At 44.6% G+C, this 24,984-nt stretch overlaps 1 protein-coding gene and 1 non-coding gene across 51 annotated transcripts in view; one reads left to right on the forward strand and one right to left on the reverse strand.

Moving 5' to 3' along the window:
• Positions 1-24,984, forward strand: part of LOC110495884 (CLIP-associating protein 1-B) — a 40,543-nt gene that overhangs the window by 912 nt on the left and 14,647 nt on the right. For 15 of the 50 annotated variants that reach the window (XM_090208172.1, XM_090208177.1, XM_090208190.1 and 12 more), the window contains exons 2-21: positions 179-743; positions 3,269-3,347; positions 3,554-3,657; positions 3,771-3,862; positions 3,971-4,046; positions 5,247-5,344; positions 5,518-5,588; positions 12,670-12,804; positions 13,547-13,632; positions 13,783-13,875; positions 14,123-14,268; positions 14,474-14,609; positions 17,300-17,370; positions 17,467-17,526; positions 18,163-18,240; positions 18,442-18,609; positions 19,254-19,300; positions 22,009-22,188; positions 23,604-23,711; positions 24,700-24,855. In XM_090208172.1, coding sequence (XP_090064298.1) covers positions 549-743; positions 3,269-3,347; positions 3,554-3,657; positions 3,771-3,862; positions 3,971-4,046; positions 5,247-5,344; positions 5,518-5,588; positions 12,670-12,804; positions 13,547-13,632; positions 13,783-13,875; positions 14,123-14,268; positions 14,474-14,609; positions 17,300-17,370; positions 17,467-17,526; positions 18,163-18,240; positions 18,442-18,609; positions 19,254-19,300; positions 22,009-22,188; positions 23,604-23,711; positions 24,700-24,855 — 2,179 coding nt within the window. In that variant the 5' untranslated portion in view covers positions 179-548. Of the gene's footprint in view, positions 1-178; positions 2,607-3,268; positions 3,348-3,553; positions 3,658-3,770; positions 3,863-3,970; positions 4,047-5,246; positions 5,345-5,517; positions 5,589-6,909; positions 7,298-11,470; positions 11,768-12,669; positions 12,805-13,546; positions 13,633-13,782; positions 13,876-14,122; positions 14,269-14,473; positions 14,610-17,299; positions 17,371-17,466; positions 17,527-18,162; positions 18,241-18,441; positions 18,610-19,253; positions 19,301-22,008; positions 22,189-22,722; positions 22,753-23,603; positions 23,712-24,699; positions 24,856-24,984 lie in introns of those variants that run through there. The other 35 variants (XM_036952376.2, XM_036952381.2, XM_090208181.1 and 32 more) reach the window with 9 other exon arrangements.
• LOC118941245 (U4atac minor spliceosomal RNA) lies at positions 2,805-2,934 on the reverse strand. Its single transcript, XR_005037574.1, has one exon. It is a non-coding gene; the product is annotated as a U4atac minor spliceosomal RNA (small nuclear RNA).

Below are 24,984 nucleotides of genomic sequence, written 5' to 3' on the forward strand. Positions count from 1 at the left end.
CTGTGTAACGTTCGTGTGTAATTCTCAGTTCAGTAGTCCACCTAAATACTATTGTTATTAACTAGCTACTCATTGTTACACTGACTGTAATTACACTGTGTTGCTTAGTTTGTGTTACAATGAGGTCTATTGTTTGCAGTACTTGTTATAATAGTTTTGTATCCCCTTTCTATTTTAGGTCTACAGGAAAGTGAAGAATTACTGAAGAATGAAGTACAATCATTTCAGCAATCCTCTTCTTCATCCTCAGTCCTCTTGTCCACAACTGATCATATTTGTAGTTTGATCTGGAACACGAGTGACTTAAAGCCCCTGGACAGTTCCTGACTGGACTCTGTTATCTCTGCATTCTTGACTTCCCCGTGATTTCATCTCCACAGCATATTTTTGGGAAAAACATTACACACTTTCTGGGATATAGGAAAGTGTGTAATATATCTGGGATATAGGCCTACACTACACTTGAGATCTTCTCTGTGAGCAGTCTAGGCCTATACATTTTCCCTTGTCTCGTGATATTGTGGGCGTTACACCATTGGTGAGACACTATGGAGTGGAATATGGAGTACTGTATGGAACAGGTTATGCAGAAGGACCTGGGTAGGAGACTACAGGTGGGCCAGGACATCATAGACTCCATCCTGGACAAGGACAAGTCCCAGGTCCTGGAGCAGGACCAGACCATGCTGGACAGAATGGTGGATGGTGTCGCTACCAACTGGGTCAACTCCAGCAATTTCAAGGTATGGGATACCATGGGATGGCACTGTCACAGGCAGCCAAAAACTTGCCGCTATAACCATAAGGTGAAAGTGGCTGGTGTAACACAAGTGTAGGAAAGAATCTGTCACTCACTGGGACATAATTCAGCAATGGTGTGTGAGACTGTCACCTGGGGGGAGAATATAACCTACAGGCCCAGTGGCTTCAAACGTCACACAAAGGCTTGCTGTGCATAATATTAGGTGAATTGCTTTATAGGCCTACTTCATGTCGGTGATGAGCTGACCAGTGGGTTAGCTCCTGATGGCCGCTCGGTACAATGGGGCTTTTAATAGCTGGTTGTCATAAAGAACAGTGCAGAATGAGGTGGATGGACTCTAAACCACGTGGTGTCTGTGATCCCTGTGTATCCTAGTACTCTGCTAATTTGAAGGTCTTCTTGACCCCCAGATCCCACCAAAGTAGATCTCACCTTGTCAGTCCTAGATAAGATGTGATTGGGATTCATCAGATGTAGCCTAAGCCTAGCTAACCTACATGTCCAGCAAACCAAAACATTACATCACCCACCCATTCTTTCACTGTTAGGTCTTCAGCCTTAGCACAGGCACAAACACAAGATGAAGGCTGAGCGGTAAGGAATTAATTCTTCACCAAGGGGACGGTTATCTGTTTGGTGGCCTGAATCCTTTGTGTTTGATCTGTATCCACTCGAGACAGTATTCCCCTAGGGACATTTGTCCTGCAAACTCTAGCTAACTACAACATCACTGCACTGCGGAAAGGCTATAGTATAATATGGGACCCTGATGTTATCAGCAGAGCAGACAATTCGGCCCAGCTATTCAAACTCCACAAATGTTCAGCCAGACTGTCAGGGGTCAGAGTCTCTAACTGCTTCTTCCATGTAAACATTGAGGTGGCGGAGCGGGACACTTTCAACACTAAACCTTGTTTTTCTCATGCTCTGATGTTGAGCAATCTATCGACTGAGCTCGAGCACGGGGTTCGCTTGCTTTGATTTGTCTGTGCTTTCAGGCTGGAGCTGACCTCTGAACTCTGTGTGTGATGAAGGGAGAAGCCATGTCAACAACTCTGCTGCCACACACACACGCGCACTCACACGCATAGAAAACAGCTTACCTCTCTCGCAGCGAATCAGAAAGCTGCACCCTGTGCTGCTCTAGAAACGGTGTCCCCTTCAATCAGAGTGATTACTCCGAGAGAACAGTACAGTAATGGGGACATGGACTCCCACGGCGATAGTGGTGAGCTTATTTTACAAACTATCATTAGGCTACCCCAGATGAGACCCAGTTTGTCTGGTGTCTATCTACCAGAGCTGGCCCCCACAAGTAGAGGGGAGGAGAATGCCACATATGAATGACTAAGAATCAATGAATAGGCTAAACCCCTACGTGAAAAATGATCAGGATTTAGTTGATTTTTTTTATTTTTGCTTGCTTCTGTCATTGCCCTACTAGTAAAGACCAGTTCGTTTTTACTATCAGCGCCGGAAGTGCTGTGTGTTTGTTTCAGCATCAGATGGGAGTAGGTTGAAAGCTGTTGATGAAGAAGGAAAGGAAGGCAGGCCTAGTCAAACATTGCAGGACTTTCAGAGGGAGGGGGCACTTTAGTTGATTTTTTTTATTTTTGCTTGCTTCTGTCATTGCCCTACTAGTAAAGACCAGTTCGTTTTTACTATCAGCGCCAGAAGTGCTGTGTTTTTGTTTCAGCATCAGATGGGAGTAGGTTGAAAGCTGTTGATGAAGAAGGAAAGGAAGGCAGGCCTAGTGAAACACTTCAGGACTTTCAGAGGGAGGGGGCACTGCAGCAGGCTCACAGCTCTACACAGCTGTTGACGGACAACCTGTTCTGAAATGGTGTGTTTTTGTGTCCTGTCACTTCTGAATAGACTTCAGCACCTTTTTTTAAATGTCAATTAAAGCTATTAACACATTTTTTATATTATGAACTTGTTGTTACAACACTATTGCTGGTTGTATGTGCAATGTGAACTTATCCACTAGGGGACATAAGACAGCAGGAAATGGTTATCTTTCTACAAATATAAACCCTGAGGTTCCAAAAATTGCACCACAGCCCAAGCAAGAAGCTCAGGTGATGCGAAGGTGTTGATTATGGTGTTAGCAGGGATACTCTCACTACACGTTCATTGAGTGTCCCATACCACCCCAAGACAAGGAAAGTTACCTTCCCTGGTGCCAGCCAAGACCTAATCAAATCTCAAAGTGGTTTCTGACATGGTTAATATTTTATTTTCTACTGTAGTCCTACAGCAGCATCAGTACGTTGTTACAATATATATTATTTGTGTTTGAGGGCTTCCTTTGCTTTTAAACATGTAATAAAGGGAACAAAAGCAAGATTTTTCACATTACCCACAATCCTTTGCAACAAAACTTGTATTTCAAAGGATTCTTTTTTTAATGTTATGTATTCTTTCTCAAAATATCTAACATTTATGCTTTTGTTGAATAGCCTAGTTAGTATTTACATTTTTTATTTTGATCTTCATTCTTAGGTGGCTTTGTTGGGAATGGACATACTCTCAGCTTTAGTAACAAGACAACAGGAACGGTTTAGGACACAGATTGGAACTGGTAAGCTATCTCTGGCAATTGTATGCATTCCAACAAATGTTTATGATTCATCGTTTTCTTCAGTCAAAATCAAATCAAATTTTATTGGTCACATACACATGGTTAGCAGATGTTAATGCGAGTGTAGCGAAATGCTTGTGTCCTTGTCACCTTGAGTTGTTGTCACAAAATTCATATCTTTGTCCTTGCCTTCTTCCTCCCGTTAGTTTTGCCGAGTTTGATAGATCGACTAGGCGACTCAAAGGACCAAGTCAGAGACCAGGACCAAGCTCTTCTACTAAAGATCATGGACCAAGCTGCTAACCCACAGGTAATGTCAGCACGTACTGTAGACTCACCTACGTGTTAGTATAGAAAATAAACGTTTCATTAGATTTTTTTTAACGGACTACAATAAATGTTTTTATTTGTATTTATTTGCAGTATGTATGGGACCGAATGTTAGGAGGATTCAAACACAAGAACAACAGGACCCGGGAGAGTGTCTGCATTTGCCTTATCGCCACGTTAAATGTGTAAGTTCATAATAGCCAGGAATGGTTTAAACGTACTATTTCATCTGTTTTGTCTTACACATTCTTTGTGTGCTTTAAAACATATATAAAATGCTCTTCTCCTTACAGATATGGAGCTCAAGGCTTGACCCTCAGCAAAATTGTCCCCCACATATGTCATCTTTTAGGAGACCCTACAAGCCAGGTATAGTTACATTATTTTAGACTATTCAATTATACTGAACAGAAATATATAAACGGAACAATTTTAACAATTTGACTGAGTTACAGTGCATATCAGGAAAATCAGTCAATTGAAATAAATTCATTCGGCCCTAATCTATGTATTTCACATGGCAGGGGTTCAGCCATGGGTGGGCCTGGGAGGCAGTAGGCTCACCCACTTGGGAGCCAGGCCCAGCCAATCAGAATGAGTTTATCCCCACAAAAGGGCTTTATTACTGACAGAAATACTCCTCAGTTTCATCAGCTGTCCTGGTGGCAGGTCTCAGACGATCCCGCAGGTGAAGAAGCCAGATATGGAGTTCCTGGGCTGGCGTGGTTACACGTGGTCTGCGGTTGTGAGGCCAGTTAGACGTACTGTCAAATTCTCTAAAATTATGTTTGAGGTGGCTTATGGTAGAGAAATATTTTTTTTTATTCTCTGGCAATAGCTCTGGTGGACATTCCTGCAGTCAGCACGCCTCTCTAAAAACTTGAGACATCTGTGGCATTGTGTTGTGTGACAAAAGTGCACATTTTAGCGTGTCTTTTTATTAACAGGGATGTAAACAAATTTGTGCACACAATTTGAGAGAAATATGCTTTTTGTGCATTTGGAAAAATTCAGGGATATTTTATTTCAGCTCATGAAACATGGGACCAACACTTTACATGTTTATATTTTTGTTTCGTATACATTGTGGTGTTAAACTGGATTTTAGCTTTGACAACAGCATTATTGGTGTTTTAGAACTCTCTGGTGGTTGACCAACAGTGTTACAGATTCCATGTGAACTTATCAGACTTCAGTATTTTCCTGATATCTCATGTCTGTTTATTCCTTGCAATTAGCCTGTTTTGTAGACTTTTTCAAAAGGCTTTGCTCTGTCTCCGGTCATCACGCACTTCAACAGCTTTTCCCACTTCCTGTTGGGAACAGGAAGCTGTGTCCATGGACCTCTCTTCCTGTACGGATATAGTGCCAGCCATCTTTTATCGTTGTCCGTTTCATATGCACAACTATATTGACTATTAGTCAACAAGAGAGGATTTCTGTCTTTTTTACATCTCATTTTATGTTCATTCCAGACAAATGATTATGTCCGCAGAGTCGAGCGGTTAGTGGGCAGACCGATGAGTGAAGCCGTGTGAAATGTCTCCTGTTTTATTTCCTGACACACAGGTGCGAGACGGGGCCATGAACTGTCTTGTTGAAATCTACCGACACGTTGGGGAGAGGGTGCGGATGGACCTCGGGAAAAAGGGACTGCCACAGTCACGGTACCTTCATCCTCTGTTGTGTTTCCGATACCAAGGCTTTCTGTGGGAAGTGCAATCCCCATGACCCAGTTCTCTGCTATCACCAGGGAGCCTGACTCTGCTTTTAGGCTTGCGCCTCGTCATAAATGTATGATGATGCCTCTAAAACAATATACTGTCTTTTGTCTTTCCAGGTTGAATGTCATTTTCAGTAAATTTGATGAAGTTCAACGATCGGGGAACATGATCCTGTCCCCTGTCTCAGGTAAGCACAGTACTTCCTTTGCTCCCACGGTTGTACGTTCCCTCTATCCAACAACTCATGGAAACATTCCTCCCTTTCCATTGAGCTTTGTTATATTGAAACGTTCTGGTGTAGTGCAAGCAGCGCACTGGGATTATGACTATGCTTAGGGAGTTGATGGGGATCTCCTATCCAATCTGGGCCCATATCAATAAAGCATCTCAGAGTATGATTGCTGATCTAGGATCAGTTTTTTGGCTTTTAGATCACAATGCATCAAATTATACACAGCTGCTATCTTCATTTGATCACTGCTGTTGCAGAGAATTGTCCTGCCCAGCATGAAATGCAACTTGTAGTGTATTTGAGGTTTAAAAAGGCTTCTAAAGTTGGTCATCAACCCCTACGAACGTGTCTATTAATGATGATGCACATAATAATTCACATTTCCTGTTGCTGCAGGATTATTTTCCTGCTGTGAGAAACTGGTCAAATTAAGATGAGACGTATGTACAGGTGGGGACCTGATCCTAGATCAGCACTCCTACTCTCAGACGCTTTGTGGATACAGAACCTGGGCTCAGATCACTCAGAGCTGGACAGAAAACCAACATCGGAGAAACCAGTTCCGTGTCCAGGCTCTTTCAGAAGAGAACAGTTAGTATGCACTGAGCAGTCTCTCTGCAGAAATGCAAGGCTGCAGGCAGGGGGTCAGATTCTCCTTTCAGCTGCTCTCTATTGGACATGTTCTTGGTATTCTGCGCACAGAGTAGGGCCTTGCCCTGAAGCAGCAGTATTGTGGCAGGACCGGCTGATATCGGAGCTGTGTTCCTTTGTTGCTTGGGCCGTATCATGTTCGTCTCCACAGGCTTGTTAAGTCTGGGACATAAAGGTTCTAATTGCTGTGGTCACGAGGCTTCACTTTCATCACAAGAGTTCACCCTGTAGAGATTAGACTGGAGCTGCTGTAATCTCTGCTTTCATTTAGCAGGCTGAACGACTTCATATCAAACCTGAGCAAATTGGCCAAAGCAAGGTGTCATGCTAGTTCTTTTATGGTAATGCCTCATTGACGTCATCGACCGACATCTCATTGCCGTTTTCTAGTCACCTAGTGGGGCAAAGAAAGGGGAAAACCCTTTGCTGTCGACACAGTTTTTTCTCCCCCTGTGCGGCTTGAAGGTTAACCAGGCATAAAGGCAATGCCTTGGCCTTGCCTCTTTACCACACCAGATACATCAAAGGGATGCCTCTCCTGTGCAGCTGACAGCTCATGAATGTCAACTGTCCAGGCAAGTGGAAAGAACCTCTCTCTCTGCCCTGGAATCCTGTGTCCTACTCATTTGGTACCAACCCGATTGAAACGGGGAGGTATTACATCTGAATTTGTCCAATGAGAAACACACATTTTCATTTTTTATTTATGGTGTGCACTAATTAATACTGAATTTGAATCTGGGCTGGCGAAGGGAAAGGTAGAGTGCCTAGGAAGAGGCAGCAACACAAGGGACTCTGCCGCAGGCTCTTATTTTGGAGAAGAGAGTGGTGTCATTTTGTCGTCCGTACGGTCACAAGACCTAGCTAGAGGGGAGGGGAAGGAGTAGCCCGGAGTACAGTAGGTAGACACAATAGAGCAGAGACAGACGGCAGTGTTTGTCCTTATTGCTCACTGTTACTTAGCTCTGTTTAGTGTGTGGAATCAACAGCCCTGGCTATGACCACAGGAGAAGGTATGGATCTCTTTTCACTCTACAAAGTATAGCTACTGCGTGGGTAGATTTGCTGTAGTCGTGTTTGCCTTGGGATTATTAGCCTATGTTATGACTATGCGTATGGTGTTTACCGGTGGCCTCCGTAGGTAAATGAAAGGAAGCGATGTTGGTGAGAACCGCAGGAGATTTCATACAGGATGTTTCTCTTTCTTTCATTCCTTTATAAAGGAAATAGTTTGGGCTATTTATGTTACTGTGTTTGACATTGTTGAAACATTATACGAAGATGATGTTAGATACAAGGCAAATTAGGCCTGGTTCATTTAGCTCATATTCCTCCCCTTTGGAGAACTTGGACACATGTCTTGGTCAGAAGAAAGAGAGGAGGACTGAATGTTACTTCTGTCTACTTCCTCATCACTTCCTTGTTGTCAATTCAAATACATAACAACATTACAATACATAGCATTAATAGACATGAAGTACATACATTTAAAATAAGAATACACACACTTTCATATTGTTATGCCTTAGCAATCCATGCAATAATAATGGCTACGCTGCATTCATTCATTTTGTTACAGTTTCTTACTGTTACAATTGCAGGTCCTGATCCTAATCTCTCAGGACCAGTTGTTCTGCAAACACTGGCGAGAATCTCACAACATTAGGAACCCGTTTTGAAGTCAATACTATTCATAATGATAACGTGATTCATAGATTCTACTGAATGCAATTGCACCGAAAACGGCAATGGAGATGCTACAATTCTTCCAGCCAAGGCTTCGACCACAGTTTGTCACCCCAGCAACTGTGCCGTTCAGCTCTTAAATGAGCTACAGATGGCGTTTCCTCCCCGTTCAAGGCTTAAATTTAATCCTTCACCTTCAGCAACCGTGTTGGAGTTTTCTCCAGCCAGCCTTTCAATCGAATCCTTCAAATTAGCGACATGTGTGGACTTTTTAAGAGCTCCGTCCCTTCACTCTGTTCAATAAATTGAACAGAGTTGTCATTACTGTCAGAAGGGCTTCATCTACCTCATTCGCCTTGTCTAGTGCATAGAAATGAACCAAACCAAACATTTGACGTGTTAGTCTACCGTGTTAGTCTACTGTGTTAGTCTACCGTGTTAGTCTACTGTGTTAGTCTACCGTGTTAGTCTACCGTGTTAGTCTACCACCCGTAAAGGCTTAGCTAAGGTTTAGTGCGTGGCCTGGTGACACGGAGAAGTTTAGTTTTCTCAACTTGTCCTATAGCCACATCTTTCATAACCAGATCCAGCTTAGGTCTACAGAAAGATCTCCGACAGGATGATCTCCAGGCCACCTATGAGTAGCAATTCTGAAAGTACATGCAATTTTCATGTGTTTCACTGCAACCTGTCATTTAACAAATCTCGCAAGTGTCAGACAGCGCAAGCTCCCAGCTACTATCTAATCAACGCAACATTGACATTTATCCCACCCCTGGTTAGCCACTATCGACCAATTAAGGTCCAGCAATATTGCCCATCTGTCTGTGTGGTGCATTTGTCTATCACTCCGTGTGTATCCAGTTGGTGTGATGACCGTCTTGTGGGTTGACAGAAATGCTTTCCCCAACACTATCTCAATTAAATGTTATATGCAAAGTAGGCTTACCTGGCAGAAGTATATCACGAGGAAGTATATCATTTGTATCTGTTATTTGTTATTTTCTATTATTTATGAAATTAAAAGCAGCAGTGCAGAACCATCACTAGACCGGCACATGTCACTCGCTAGATGTGCAATTAAAGGGAAAATATTTATTTTGTTTTCTTCCAGACCTAAAGAAAAATTGCCTTCTGATGTGATTTAACCAATGACATTGACTCAGAACATCCAATTCCATTGTTTCTCTATGAACACTTGTAATTTTTGAGAGTGAAAAAAAAATTATAATCTAAAACCAGGAAGAACACAAATAAAAAAAATCCCATTTTATAGAGCCCCCCTTAAGAGTTGTTTATTAACCATTATTTTACCAGGTATATTGTCAGAAAACAGTCCGCTACTTTCTCTTGTAGAGTAAGGAACAGGGAAGAGTTGCAGGGGAGAGGAAAAGAGAAGAATGTTTCTATTTGAACGCCAGAAACATTTTTGTAGCTCGTGACGTTTCATATTTTTCAAGTGGCTCCCCTGATCTAGAGCTTAAGGAATGATTTGAACTGAAATACTATGCTCTTAGATATATTCAGAACTAGTGGTAAATCATTAGTAAAAATAGAAAACAGTAACAGGCCAAGACAGCTCCCTTGCAGAATTCCACAGTTTACATGTATTAGATTAGAGAGGCTTCCATTGAAAAAACCCTCTGTTCTATTAGATTGCCATATCCTTGATCAAAAGCTGAGGGTGTAAAGCCATAACACACACTTTTTAACCACTAACAGATTATGGTCAACAATGAAATTGGTCTGCTGTTAAAACCAGGAAAGGGTGGTTTACCATTCTTGGGAAGAAGAATGACTTTAGCTTTCCTCCGGGTCTGAGGGAAAAAATGTTTCTTCAAGCTCAGATTGAAGATATGAGAAATAGGATCTGCAACATATTCCCGCTACCATCCTCAGTAGTTTTCCATCTAAATTGTCAATACCAAGTGGTTTCTCATTATTAATGGCCAGCAACAATTTGTTCACCTCTTCCACTCTAACTTTATAAAAAAATAAATAATGAAAATTGTAATTTACATTGCTTTTCTTTCATGATAATGGAGATCTAACCAGAGTGAAGAGAGTGCCCGTATGCATGGGATTGGTTATGTGCACATGTAGGCCTCTTCAACATTCATTCATTCAGGCCACACCGGATGAATTGTTTTGATGCTGTCTTCGTTTCACTCCTATTTGTCTCGTTGATTGTGAGAAATGACTCCTGAAATGTATGGATTTTCTTGCAGGAATTGCGTTCATGCTTGAAACGAATGGGGCTGCTGAATTGTGCTGCTCCTGTGTTGTCCGGTGCTCGACTAGCTCGTTCCCCGGTGAGAAAATGGCTGGTTTGTGTTCAAGGTATCGGATGGTGAAGAGGAAGAGCTAGCTGTGTGTTGATAGTAGGTGTCCTCAGGTACCGTGGAGGTTAATGGAGGCTTTTCCTCAGAGGTACTGTAGGTTGAATTCCACAGTATCACTTTCAGGTTGAAGCTGTTGTTGCTCTCTTCTCAGACAACAACTGGTGCGTTTATCAGGGGGCACTGCCATCTAGGGGATGAATTAGGGAACGTCTGGTTTGTGTGACATTACTGCGTTATACAGCAGGTCTCATGTGCTTATGATTCATTGCTGATTTTGTTGTATTCTTTTAGGATGCACTCATGCATATTGACCTGGAACCATAGACAACTATTTTAGACACATAACCTATGTTCTTTAACGAGACAGGGTGTTTTGCATTCAGACAAGTTGTACTGCCCTTGCTCACACAGAGTCCAGGGTTTTTCTGCATAGAAAAGTATTAGGCGGGGCTCCTAAGTGTTTTTTCGGATGGAAAAACGTTTTCAATGTAAACTTAAAGGAATAAAAATGAACAATCACCAAAATTAAAGCTAGACAGTCAAGGAAAATAAAAAATTCCCCAAAAGATACAAACAGGAGTATTTTTGTCATGGCATGGGGCCCCCATTGATTTTGTTATAACGTTTGAGTCACTCAGATAGCAAATAAATGTCTGGAAATTTGCTTTAAAACAGCATCTGAAGTTGTTTGGACTGTGACCGAACCATTGGCCACTCCCATGGCCACACCTACCAACTAAGGCCCGTTTTTTTAATCCAGAAAAAAACGCAGTCTTTATTTACAATGCAAATCCTGAACCTAAACTATACTCTAGCATTTGCATTCAGCCCATCCTTCAGCCGTGAATTTCCCTGCATTTTGCTCCGCTGTCTGTGCTGACAAAATCTGTTAAGGAAAATGATCTTGAAGGACAGAGAATAACAGCCTGTAGATGGAGTGTGATATTCCCTCATGTCTCTCACTCTCCGGTGATGGCGCTTGGCTCACTGACCTGTTAAGATTGAATTCATGGCTCATCAGTTTCTGTCTGGCTCCTCCCACTCCCAGGCTGGGTGTCATATCATGGTGATAGAGAGGGTGTGTCCTTGCCTCTCCCCCCCCCCCTCCCCCCTCCCCCCTGTGGGAGGTGGAGCTGCCCATCTGCTTTCTCTGTCGTCACTGCTCTACGGGCCGGCTCACTGTGCTCAGTAGGGGGTGGCACCTAGAATCACAGCACAGCAAGCGCTTGTGTGTTAGTGGGAGAGAGTGTGAACTGTGCAGCAGGAGGGCAGCAAAGCCTGAGCCACGGGTGCTCACGCACCAGAGAGGGGAGAGTGTAGCTGTCATTTGCTAGCTGCCTGCAGCGAGGGAGCTAGCTGGGAGACCTGTGGAGACTGGAGACTATGAGGAGGGGGTCTGGACTGGACTGTCTGGCGACATGCTGAGGAAACTTGTCTGCAGGAGGATCTGTGCCTGTAAGCTCTGCTTCTCTTTCTTCTTGACACGTGGTGGGGGGTGGAGGTGGAGGAGAGACCCGTTGTATTAATATTAATGAGCGCCATGGAGGAATGTGGGTCAGGTCAACAGTGTTGAGGGAGTCACCTGTCACTAAGATGAAGATTGAGAGATTGTGGACAGACAGTTGAACAGTGACAGACAGGAGAGGACAGCTGGGTACAGAGTACACGCTATGAAGTCTGATGGCTCAGACATTCTGAAGGCTATCAGTAACAATGTCTGGATTTTATGAGCTACCCTCATCACAACTGGTATTGATGACAGCGGTATGCTCAGAGCTGGGTTTTATACCAGGCTGGTTAATTAGACGTTCACCTCGTTGTGATATGGACAGTGTACCTCATTTTAATATTGCAATGGGGAGAGGAACAATGTGAGGTAGACTACACATAACTGACGGGATGCGTTGGTGTGCTGCCCCTGCGTTGTGTGGACCTCTGAATAATGCATGGGGTTGTGTTTCATCGATTGCTGGCCCGGCAGATGACTCTACTCCCTCCGGGCCGACTGACCGGGACTGACATGTTCAGTTCACCACTGTTTCGGGGGGGGGGGGGGGGGGGTAGTGACTTCACCTCCACAGCATGAGGGCGCAACCACCGGTTACCGGAATCAGACCTAGACATTTGACTACAGAATGTACTCCGATGACCCCTCCCCCCAATGTTTGTGTGTTTGTGTAAAGGTCATGCCAAAAGGTCATGCATGCTGCTGTTGAAATGTGTTATTGTTGTAGGAGGGGGTGGGATTGAGCACACGGCACTGATATAAAACATTCTTTGTTTGTTCAGTACAGTCAGCATTCAAATTGTGCCAGAGTGGAAATAACTTGAATTCTCTGTTTTGCCTTCCCTCCCAGATAAGAACTTTGAAGATGATGATTCGGTGGACGGGGGGCGGTCCTCCTCTTCTAAGGGCCCGTCGTCAGGGAAGAAGACAGTGAGCATGGGGTCGTTCCGTAGGCCCAGCTCTGCTTCCAGCACCAAATCAACAGGTGAGACGCCCATTCCTGTTCGCACCAGCAGAGATCGTGTTGGTGATGGAACGGCGAGAATACTCCTACCACAGTATTCCGTTCATTTGCTTCCTGAAGAATCCTTGTGTGTCTCTGTGTGCGTCTGTCTGTGTGTGTGTGTGTGTGTGCATTTCTTATGCTTTTTGGACATTATGATGACTGGATTATCTAGATAAGCCTTTATTTGGCAATGGGTAATAACAGGGCTCAGCAGTGCGAGCATTTTACTCACATATGCACATTGAATTATAATTTAGGAGCACCAGTGCACCTAGAAAAATGAATATCTCAAGTACTTTTCATTGTGCTCCTAAATTTCTTTGTGTGGGCCTACATTTTTCAACTTATGCGTGCTCCTTGTAAAAAGAAAAGGTCAGCGCAGAGCCCTGAATAATGACCTCTGTCCAGGATTTGTATGGAAGATAATTCACTGTGGAGCTGTCTAGTGTCTATCTGTACCCTTGGGACAGTGCAGATGGTGAGGATTATGTGATGATGTAATGGAACCAGAACACAGAGAGAAACAGAATACAGATTGATAGAAACATGGGATATTGAGAATTGAGCGTGATATGCCCTGCGTGAATCCCATAAGGCTGCAGCCAATCCAAGATTCATATTTGTGTGAATAATAGATTCATGTTTGTGTGAATAGTAGCTCACTAGAATAGCTTCCTGGTAAAGTTAACAATTCGACCTGGTGCTCCTCTGCTTAAATCAGGGAGAGATGGTCCTAGTGCGGCTGCTGCAGGGGCTGTGGATGAGGAGGACTTCATCCGTGCCTTCGAGGAAGTGCCCGCTATGCAAGTACGTGTTTCGCTCTCATAACAATATCAAAACTCGTTCCTCGCTATTCTCGCTTGGGCACGTGAAACAGGCCCTATGTGACAAGTCGTATATTAAACCCATTAGGAATGTGCTTCCTCTTCAGTGATTCTTCTTCTCTCCTCCTCTCAGCTTTTCTCTAACAGGGAAATGGAGGACGCCATGACCAAGATCAGGGAGGTGCTGGCTGACGACAAACGAGACTGGGAGCACAGAGTCACTGCGGTAAGAGACGACCAACCAATCGGCCCTCACCTCCAGATGACTTCATCACACTGGCTGCCTTCCAGTATCCACGCTAGCGTACCATTTGACGCCATGTATTGGCCATGCATTCTGAGTGCGGATTTTGGATTGTAGCCACTGACCATTAAGTGGCTGTTTCTATGAAGCAGCCACGTCTATCATTTGATTGGAAGTGTGACGTCGATTGACGGCTTGCTGGTTTTCGCTGCGTCTTCGTCTTCTCTAGTTGAAGAAGATGCGTTCTCTGCTCCTGGCGGGAGCGGTGGAGTTTGACGGTTTCTCCCAGCAGCTGCGTCTCACGGAGGCAGCCTTCAAGATGTCCTCTAAAGACCTGCGCTCTCAGGTGGTCAGAGAGGCTTGTATCACTCTGGGGTAAGGAGCCCTCCGGTCCTATCCTCTTACTCACGGTTTCAATTCAAATCAAACAGAGCTTTATTTAACGTTACCGAAGCCATACTGTTATTACGTCATACAAACTAATAACACACACACTTTATTGTACAGCCCCATCAGTAGAAAATAAGATAGCATTCATTATAACTTGTCTCCGTGTCCATACGGTCCCTCTATCCCGCAGCCACCTGTCCTACATCCTGGGGAACAGGTTTGATCATTGTGCTGAGTCCATCATGCCCACTCTCCTAACCCTGGTCTCTAACTCGGCCAAGGTCATGGCCACATCCGGAATCGCTGTCATACGACTCATCATCAGAGTGAGTGAAGTTATTTACATTTGAAATAAGTAGAGTATAATTAGAATTATATATATATATTTCTTAGGGGGTAGATCAGCTTTAATTGTGCAGATAGATTGAAGCTTCCATCAATGTAATTGTGTGCATCATTTCCAATTTGGATAAGTGTGTGTGTATATATATACAGTGCCTTGCGAAAGTATTCGGCCCCCTCGAACTTTGCGACCTTTTGCCACATTTCAGGCTTCAAACATAAAGATATAAAACTGTATTTTTTTGTGAAGAATCAACAACAAGTGGGACACAATCATGAAGTGGAACGACATTTATTGGATATTTCAAACTTTTTTAACAAATCAAAAACTGAAAAATTGGGCGTGCAAAATTATTCAGCCCCCTTAAGTTAATACTTTGTAGCGCCACCTTTTGCTGCGATTACAGCTGTAAGTCGCTTGGGGTATGTCTCTTATCAGTTTTGCACATCGAGAGACTGACATTTTTTCCCATTCATCCTTGCAAAACAGCTCGAGCTCGAGCATTTGTGAACAGCAGTTTTCAGTTCTTTCCACAGATTCTCGATTGGATTCAGGTCTGGACTTTGACTTGGCCATTCTAACACCTGGATATGTTTATTATTGAACCATTCCATTGTAGATTTTGCTTTATGTTTTGGATCATTGTCTTGTTGGAAGACAAATCTCCGTCCCAGTCTCAGGTCTTTTGCAGACTCCATCAGGTTCTCTTCCAGAATGGTCCTGTATTTGGCTCCATCCATCTTCCCATCAATTTTAACCATCTTCCCTGTCCCTGCTGAAGAAAAGCAGGCCCAAACCATGATGCTGCCACCACCATGTTTGACAGTGGGGATGGTGTGAGCTGTGTTGCTTTTATGCCAAACATAACGTTTTGCATTGTTGCCAAAAAGTTAAATTTTGGTTTCATCTGACCAGAGCACCTTCTTCCACATGTTTGGTGTGTCTCCCAGGTGGCTTGTGGCATACTTTAAACAACACTTTTTATGGATATCTTAAAGAAATGGCTTTCTTCTTGCCACTCTTCCATAAAGGCCAGATTTGTGCAATATACGACTGATTGTTGTCCTATGGACAGAGTCTCCCACCTCAGCTGTAGATCTCTGCAGTTCATCCAGAGTGATCATGGGCCTCTTGGCTGCATCTCTGATCAGTCTTCTCCTTGTATGAGCTGAAAGTTTAGAGGGATGGCCAGGTCTTGGTAGATTTGCAGTGGTCTGATACTCCTTCCATTTTAATATTATCGCTTGCACAGTGCTCCTTGGGATGTTTAAAGCTTGGGAAATCTTTTTGTATCCAAATCCGGCTTTAAACTTCTTCACAACAGTATCTCGGACCTGCCTGGTGTGTTCCTTGTTCTTCATGATGCTCTCTGCGCTTTTAACGGACCTCTGAGACTATCACAGTGCAGGTGCATTTATACGGAGACTTGATTACACACAGGTGGATTGTATTTATCATCATTAGTCATTTAGGTCAACATTGGATCATTCAGAGATCCTCACTGAACTTCTGGAGAGAGTTTGCTGCACTGAAAGTAAAGGGGCTGAATAATTTTGCACGCCCAATTTTTCAGTTTTTGATTTGTTAAAAAAGTTTGAAATATCCAATAAATGTCGTTCCACTTCATGATTGTGTCCCACTTGTTGTTGATTCTTCACAAAATAATACAGTTTTATATCTTTATGTTTGAAGCCTGAAATGTGACAAATGGTCGCAAAGTTCAAGGGGGCCGAATACTTTCGCAAGGCACTCTATATATATATATATATATATATATATATATATATATATATATATATATATATATATATATATATATATATATATATATATATATATATATATATATATACATATACATATACATATACATATACACAGACATATACATACAAACAAATATTCCTCTAACCTCCACCTCTCCCATCTATTTCTGATGTCCTTCCTCTAACCTCCACCTCTCCCATCTATTTCTGATGTCCTTCCTCTAACCTCCACCTCTCCCATCTATTTCTGATGTCCTTCCTCTAACCTCCACCTCTCCCATCTATTTCTGATGGCCTTCCTCTAACCTCCACCTCTCCCATCTATTTCTGATGGCCTTCCTCTAACCTCCACCTCTCCCATCTATTTCTGATGTCCTTCCTCTAACCTCCACCTCTCCCATCTATTTCTGATGTCCTTCCTCTAACCTCCACCTCTCCCATCTATTTCTGATGGCCTTCCTCTAACCTCCACCTCTCCCATCTATTTCTGATGTCCATCCAGTTTGATTTCTATTTGCCACATATGTGTGTACATTCTACAGACACAGTTTATTTTTTACATGTGTTATCTTGTTGTTTATTAGTCCCACCAGTTGAACTGAGTTGAGTTTGAATTGAGCTGGGTGGTTCAGTTGAGTTGAGCGTCAGTCAGACAAAATGGCCGAGTGGCTGGCCTTTCTTTGTTTAGAACACTAACTCACATTTTTCCTACCCGAGGGCTGCAAACGACATTCCACTGCATTCCGATGTGGGCGTCCATTGTTGGTCGTTGCTTGCGATTGTTCTCCAAAGATGCCTCGTGTGTTCCTCACTCAATCTGTAATAGAGCAGCTAGTAACTGAATGGGTATAAAACTGGACCAGTGACACGAGGATGACTATATTTCCGTCTTCTCTCTGTCTTCCAGCATACACACTACCCTCGTCTCATTCCTATCGTGACCGGCAGCTGCCAGTCCAAATCTGTGGCCGTGAGAAGGTAAACAAACAAATTGCCTCAAAGACTTATCCCTAATCACACTCTAGCATGAGCGCCTGCTTGTTTTCCCTGACTGTCTTCTTGTTCTATTCCCAGGCGCAGTTTTGAGTTCTTGGACCTCCTGCTGCAGGAGTGGCAGACCAGCTCTCTAGAGAGGTTCGCTTAAATGGCTGCTACTAGACAGGCCTATGAACTCATACTTAGAGTTGTCCCCCCTCCTCAACAACTCAATGTTGTATTGCCGTGTTGTAGGTAGCTACTGTACTGTAAACCTTTTGTTCTAGCCACTGCCCAGTGAGTTTGTGATGAGCCCGTCCAGGTAACATGAAACTACGTTGTTGTCAGTGAGTGGCTCCTCATCTCAGCAGTTTCCATGGCAATGCCAGGGAGGGATATCTATCCCATAAAAGCACACTGTGCTTCGTCATTGTGGTGAAACCAAATCTCTGACTGGGATGTCAGGGGAGCGCTCTTGTCGCCTTCTCATTGATTTACTCTGCGTCCCAAATGGCACCGTATTCCCTATATAGTGCACTGCTTTCGACTAGGCCCCATGGGCACTACTTTTGACCAGAGCCCTATGGGCCCTGGTCGAAAGCAGTGCACTATAAAGGGAATAGGGTGCCATAGGGCTCTGGTCAAAAGCAGTGCGCTATATAGGGAATAGCGTTGACATTTGGGACGTAACCGTAGCTTTTTATGCTGTGGTGGTTTTGGTGGAGAGGAGGGTGTTGGGATGCTACAGGCAGAGAGAATGAAGCTGGTGTTCCTACTCTTCTTGATCCCTCACAGGAATGTAGCTGTTCTGACAGAGACCATCAAGAAAGGAGTCCATGATGCAGACTCCGAGGCCAGATCAGTGGCCAGGAAGTAAGTCACTCTCACACTATGTCGGACATGCATTAACCATGTTCCTATTTGAAAATATGAGTTCACCAACATCGCATGTCGTCACGGTAACAACTTTTCCTCCGCATTTGATGTTTTATCTGCCAACCTGAAACATTGCCCCGTTGACGACAGGCTGTGTCACTGTTTCTGGGCCTCTGTTCTCTCTGTCGTGTTGTGCAGGTGCTACTGGACGTTCCACGGCCACTTCAGCCGGGAGGCGGAGCAGCTGTTCCAGGCTCTAGAGTCGTCCTATCAGAAGGCTCTCCAGTCCCACATGAAGAGTTCTGACAGCATCCTGTCCCTCCCTGCCTCAGACCGCTCCTCCTCCTCCTCACAGGAGAGCCTCAAGTGAGACACTCCACCCGTTCTTTCCTTCTCGCCCTCTGTCTCCCTGTCTCCGTCCTTCTCTCCATGTCTCTCTTACTTGGCACTCTCTGTCTTTCTTTCTCTCCATGTCTCTTACTTGGCTAGTGCTCTGTCTCTCTCTCTCTCTTGTAGTGCTCTGTCTCTCTCTCTCTCTCTCTCTCTCTCTCTCTCTCTCTCTCTCGTAGTGCTCTGTCTCTCTCTCTCTCTCTCGTAGTGCTCTGTCTCTCTCTCTCTCTCTCTCTCTCTCTCTCTCTCTCTCTCTCATAGTGCTCTGTCTCTCTCTCTCTCTCTCGTAGTGCTCTGTCTCTCTCTCTCTCTCTCTCTCATAGTGCTCTGTCTCTCTCTCTCTCTCTCTCTCTCGCTCTCTCTCTCTCATAGTGCTCTGTCTCTCTCTCTCTCTCTCGTAGTGCTCTGTCTCTCTCTCTCTCTCTCTCTCTCTCATAGTGCTCTGTCTCTCTCTCTCTCTCTCTCTCATAGTGCTCTGTCTCTCTCTCTCCCTCTCGTAGTGCTCTGTCTCAGTTTCTCTCTCCCTCTCTGTCTGTGATCTGAGAAGTAGTAGTATTGAAGGAGTATTGATCTTAGTCAGTCAGGTTAATCACTGTTTATCTCTCTGTCTGTCTCCACAGCCGCCCTCAGTCTGCCAAGAGCTCCATGGGAAACACTGTGACCAGGAGTAAGGACTGTCATTATATCACTGTTATTACATCACTGTCATTACATCACTGTCATTACATCACTGACATTACTATCGCTGACGTTAGTACCGCTGACGTTACTACCGCTGACGTTACTACCGCTGACGTTACTACCACAGACATTACTACCGCTGACGTTACTACCGCTGACGTTACTACCGCTGACGTTACTACCGCTGACATTACTACCGCTGACATTACTACCGCTGACATTACTACCGCTGACCTTACTACCGCTGACATTACTACCGCTGACATTACTACCGCTGACGTTACTACCGCTGACGTTACTACCTCAGACGTTACTACCACAGACGTTACTACCGCTGACGTTACTACCACAGACGTTACTACCGCTGACATTACTACCGCTGACGTTACTACACGTTACTACCGCTGACGTTACTACCACAGACGTTACTACCACAGACGTTCCTACCACAGACGTTACTACCGCTGATGTTACTACCACAGACGTTACTACCGCTGACATTACTACCGCTGACGTTACTACCGCTGACATTACTACCGCTGGCATTACTACCGCTGACATTACTACCGCTAACATTACTACCGCTGACATTACTACCGCTGACGTTAGTACCGCTGACGTTAGTACCGCTGACGTTACTACCGCTGACATTACTACCGCTGACATTACTACCGCTGGCGTTAGTACCGCTGACATTACTACCGCTGACATTACTACTGCTGACATTACTACCGCTGACGTTACTACCGCTGACATTACTACCGCTGACGTTACTACCGCTGACGTTACTACCGCTGACGTTACTACCGCTGACGTTACTACCGCTGACATTACTACCGCTGACATTACTACCGCTGACATTACTACCGCTGACGAATAATACCGCTGACGTTAGTACCGCTGACGTTACTACCACAGACATTACTACCGCTGACATTACTACCGCTGACATTACTACCGCTGACGTTAGTACCGCTGACGTTAGTACCGCTGACGTTAGTACCGCTGACGTTACTACCGCTGACATTACTACCGCTGACATTACTACCGCTGACGTTACTACCGCTGACGTTACTACCGCTGACGTTACTACCGCTGACGTTACTACCGCTGACGTTACTACCGCTGACATTACTACCGCTGACATTACTACCGCTGACATTACTACCGCTGACATTACTACCGCTGACATTACTACTGCTGACATTACTACTGCTGACGTTAGTACCGCTGACATTACTACCGCTGACGTTACTACCGCTGACATTACTACTGCTGACATTACTACCGCTGACGTTACTACCGCTGACATTACTACCGCTGACGTTACTACACGTTACTACCACTGATGTTACTACCGCTGACGTTACTACCGCTGACATTACTACCGCTGACATTACTACCACTGACGTTACTACCGCTAACGTTACTACCGCTGACATTACTACCGCTGACATTACTACTGCTGACGTTAGTACCGCTGACATTACTACCGCTGACGTTACTACCGCTGACGTTACTACCGCTGACATTACTACCGCTGACGTTAGTACCGCTGACGTTACTACCACAGACATTACTACCGCTGACATTAGTACCGCTGACGTTACTACACGTTACTACCGCTGATGTTACTACCGCTGACGTTACTACCGCTGACGTTACTACCGCTGACGTTACTACCGCTGACGTTACTACCGCTGACATTACTACCGTTGACGTTACTACCGCTGACGTTACTACCGCTGACGTTACTACCGCTGACGTTACTACCGCTGACGTTACTACCGCTGACGTTACTACCGCTGACATTACTACCGCTGACGTTACTACACGTTACTACCGCTTATGTTACTACCGCTGACGTTACTACCGCTGACGTTACTACACGTTACTACCGCTGATGTTACTACCGCTGACGTTACTACCGCTGACATTACTACCGCTGACGTTACTACCGCTGACATTACTACCGCTGACGTTACTACACGTTACTACCGCTGACGTTACTACCGCTGACGTTACTACCGCTGACGTTACTACCGCTGACATTACTACCGCTGACATTGCTACCGCTGACATTACTACCGCTGACGTTACTACCACAGACGTTACTACCACAGACGTTACTACCACAGACGTTACTACCACAGACGTTACTACCACAGACTGGAGAAAATATCTCAGGTCTCTTCTATCAGTTAAATGATCCACAGCTCTGGATATAATCAGAGACCAGAAGATATATTTTTCATAAAGATGTCGATCATGATTTTTCAAGCACAGCAACAATGTCCGTGATATCTACTGTCTGTAATGTATCCAGAATCCCTGCACGTTGTAAAGATAGTATTGGAACTGACCCTGTATGTAGTGTCTTACTTTCTGGGGTTCTTCTTATTTGTATTTCCTGTGGGTTTTGGTTCTACCTTGTGTTATTTGTGGTGCTACATTGATATTGATCACGTCATTGTTGGGTTTAGAGTTTGCAAGAAAGGCATTTCACTGTACTTGTGCACGTGACATTCCAACTTGAAACGGGAGTTTGGTTTATAGCTTTTCTCGCCCTCTCTTTCCTCTCTCTATACGAAATGCGTTCGGGTAGAGAGCTTGGCTGATAACCATTGTTCCTCTCTCCTCCCTCTCCGTTTCCTCTCCTCCCTCCCTCTCTTCCCTTCACTCCTCTCCCCGAAGCAAAAGTGGCTTCCTCCAGAGGTCCCTCCACCCCGGGCTCTCTACAGCGTTCCCGTAGCGACGTGGACGTGAACGCTGCCGCCACCGCTTGTGCCAAGACCAGGATGACTCCCGTGCCCTCCTCGCCGGCCCCCTTCAGCGCTGCCTCCGCTCTGCCACCCGGCTCCTACGCCTCTCTTGGTGTGTGTGTGTGTGTGTTCTTATTAAGCAGTAAGGTCCGAGGGGGTGTGGTATATGGCCAGTATTCCACAGCTAAGGGCTGTTCTTAGGCACGAGTGCCCGGATACAGCCGTTAACCGCGGTATAGTGATCATACACCACAAAACCCTTGGGGCGCCTTATTGCTCTTATAAACTGGTTACCGATGTAATTAGAGCAGTGAAAATAAACTGTTTTGTCATTCCCGTGGTATACGGTCTGATGTACCACGGCTGTCAGCCATTTCGGCATTCAGGGCTTGAACCACCCCGTTTTATAATTCTATTTCTGTGAGCCTCATACCTTCACAGACACTGACTATGGGGGATATAGGACCATAGCATGGAGATTTATACAACAATTTCAATTTTATTTTTCAAAACGTGATGATTAAAATACATCTTAAGGCCTTTCCAAAATCTTGTAACCCCCCCCCCAGTCTTCCATATGGGGATTATCCTGCTAACTTCTGTTAACCTCTCTCCTGGACTCTCCTGCTCTTGTTTTTGCCCTTAGACAACACACCTGGTAACATTAGACCAGAGGGTAAGATGAGATGGCTAACTGTGTGTTTGTTCTTGATGTGTGGGAGCTGGAAGACTTCATCTCTGTCCCCCTTTTGGTCTGTGTAATATACTGCGCCATGTTCACAGTGGTCGTCTTTGTAGTGTGCTCCGTCATTGAATATATACGCTGCTCATCTGTGGAACTCTGCATGGACTGTCTGCATGGTAGAACTACGTTGAACTGGGTCATCAGGACTGGGGTTGCTAGCCAGGGAGAGGAGACTGAGACATTGATTGTGTCCACAAATAGACCTGTCCAACTCACATGGCAGCCTCAGTGTCTGTTGGGTTATTGACTTTTATCGTTGCCTGTTTAACTGTAATTTCATGAAATCCTGTTGTGCTGTACTCTCCTTTTCCCCTGAATGAACCACTGTCCTACCTAGAACAGAATACTGGAATAGACTTGTTGTGAATCATGTTTCTGTATTTGTATCTATTGTTGTGAATGAATATGATGAGATGGAACATTTGTTATAGAGGATGAGGCATTTGTGACTTGAGATTTCTTGCTTGGACCAGCTTAATAGAGAGTTGAGTGCATGTGTCTGTTGAAATGGCTGGCAGCAACCTGCAAGTATAGACTAGCCAGTGTCTCGGTTTATGTATGAAATCTCTGGCTGTAGGTGATGATGGCTGGTATCACCAAGCCGGGTGTGTCTGCATTTGAATGGAATCTGTGTCCACGGGAAGTTAAGTCTGTTTTCTCCCTCTCTCTCTCTCTCTCTCTCTCTCTCTCTCTCTCTCTCTCTCTATCTATCACTGTCTCTCTCCATCTGTCTGTCTGTCTCTCTCTCTCTCTCTCTCTCTCTCTCTCTCTCTCCCTTCCAGGCCGCGTGCGTACCAGGAGAACGAGTTCGGGGAGCGGTGTGGGGGCGAGTCCCTCTGTCACAGACAGTAGGGGGAGAAGTCGAGCCAAAATGGTGTCAGTGTCTCAACGTGAGTGTCTTCTCCCGATATATGGGAAAAAATACACATTGTTTCTCTTGATCAGTGTTTCTCTTGATCAGTGTTTCTCTAGATCAGTGTTTCTCTAGATCAGTGTTTCCCTAGATCAGTGTTTCTCTTGATCAGTGTTTCTCTAGATCAGTGTTTCTCTAGATCAGTGTTTCTCTAGATCAGTGTTTCCCTAGATCAGTGTTTCTCTTGATCAGTGTTTCTCTAGATCAGTGTTTCTCTAGATCAGTGTTTCTCTAGATCAGTGTTTCTCTAGATCAGTGTTTCTCTAGATCAGTGTTTCTCTAGATCAGTGTTTCCCTAGATCAGTGTTTCTCTAGATCAGTGTTTCCCTAGATCAGTGTTTCTCTTGATCAGTGTTTCTCTAGATCAGTGTTTCTCTAGATCAGTGTTTCTCTAGATCAGTGTTTCTCTAGATCAGTGTTTCCCTAGATCAGTGTTTCCCTAGATCAGTGTTTCCCTAGATTAGTGTTTCCCTAGATTAGTGTTTCCCTAGATTAGTGTTTCCCTAGATCAGTGTTTCCCTAGATCAGTGTTTCCCTAGATCAGTGTTTCCCTAGATCAGTGTTTCCCTAGATCAGTGTTTCCCTAGATTAGTGTTTCCCTAGATTAGTGTTTCCCTAGATCAGTGTTTCCCTAGATCAGTGTTTCCCTAGATCAGTGTTTCCCTAGATCAGTGTTTCCCTAGATCAGTGTTTCCCTAGATTAGTGTTTCCTGGGGACACAAAAGGGTGCACATATTTGTTTTTGCCCTGCACTACACACCTGATTCCACTAATCAAGTCATCAAACTTTTAATCAGGTGTGTAGTGCCAGGGCAAAAACAACCCTTTTGCACCCTTTTGGGTCCCCAGAATCAAGAATCACTGATCGAGAGCGATTGTTTGACATTTTTTACCACCTTTTCGATATTTGTGTGGGTATGTATTTCTCTCCCTTTATAAATACACCATACTATCTCGTGCTGCAGCTGGCAGTCGGTCTGGCTCCCCTGGTCGTCTCCTGAGCCACACATACGGCAGGATCCCCAGGGCAACTGGAGTGACAACGCCAGCAGACAGGAGGCCTAAAGTCCCCCGTAGCCATGGCTGCAGCCGAGACACCAGTCCAGACAGATCAGGCCTGGGTAAGGACCAGGAAGGACAACACACAGATACACTGAAGACAGAAAACAGCCCCTCTACAGCTGTACTCCTCTCCTCTCTGAACCGCCTCATTTCCTGTCTGTCACTGAATGCAACCTCCTCTCCTCTGT

Source organism: Oncorhynchus mykiss, chromosome 18, assembly GCF_057628025.1.
Source record: "Oncorhynchus mykiss isolate SJ-2025 chromosome 18, ASM5762802v1, whole genome shotgun sequence".
Classification (NCBI taxonomy): domain Eukaryota; kingdom Metazoa; phylum Chordata; class Actinopteri; order Salmoniformes; family Salmonidae; genus Oncorhynchus; species Oncorhynchus mykiss.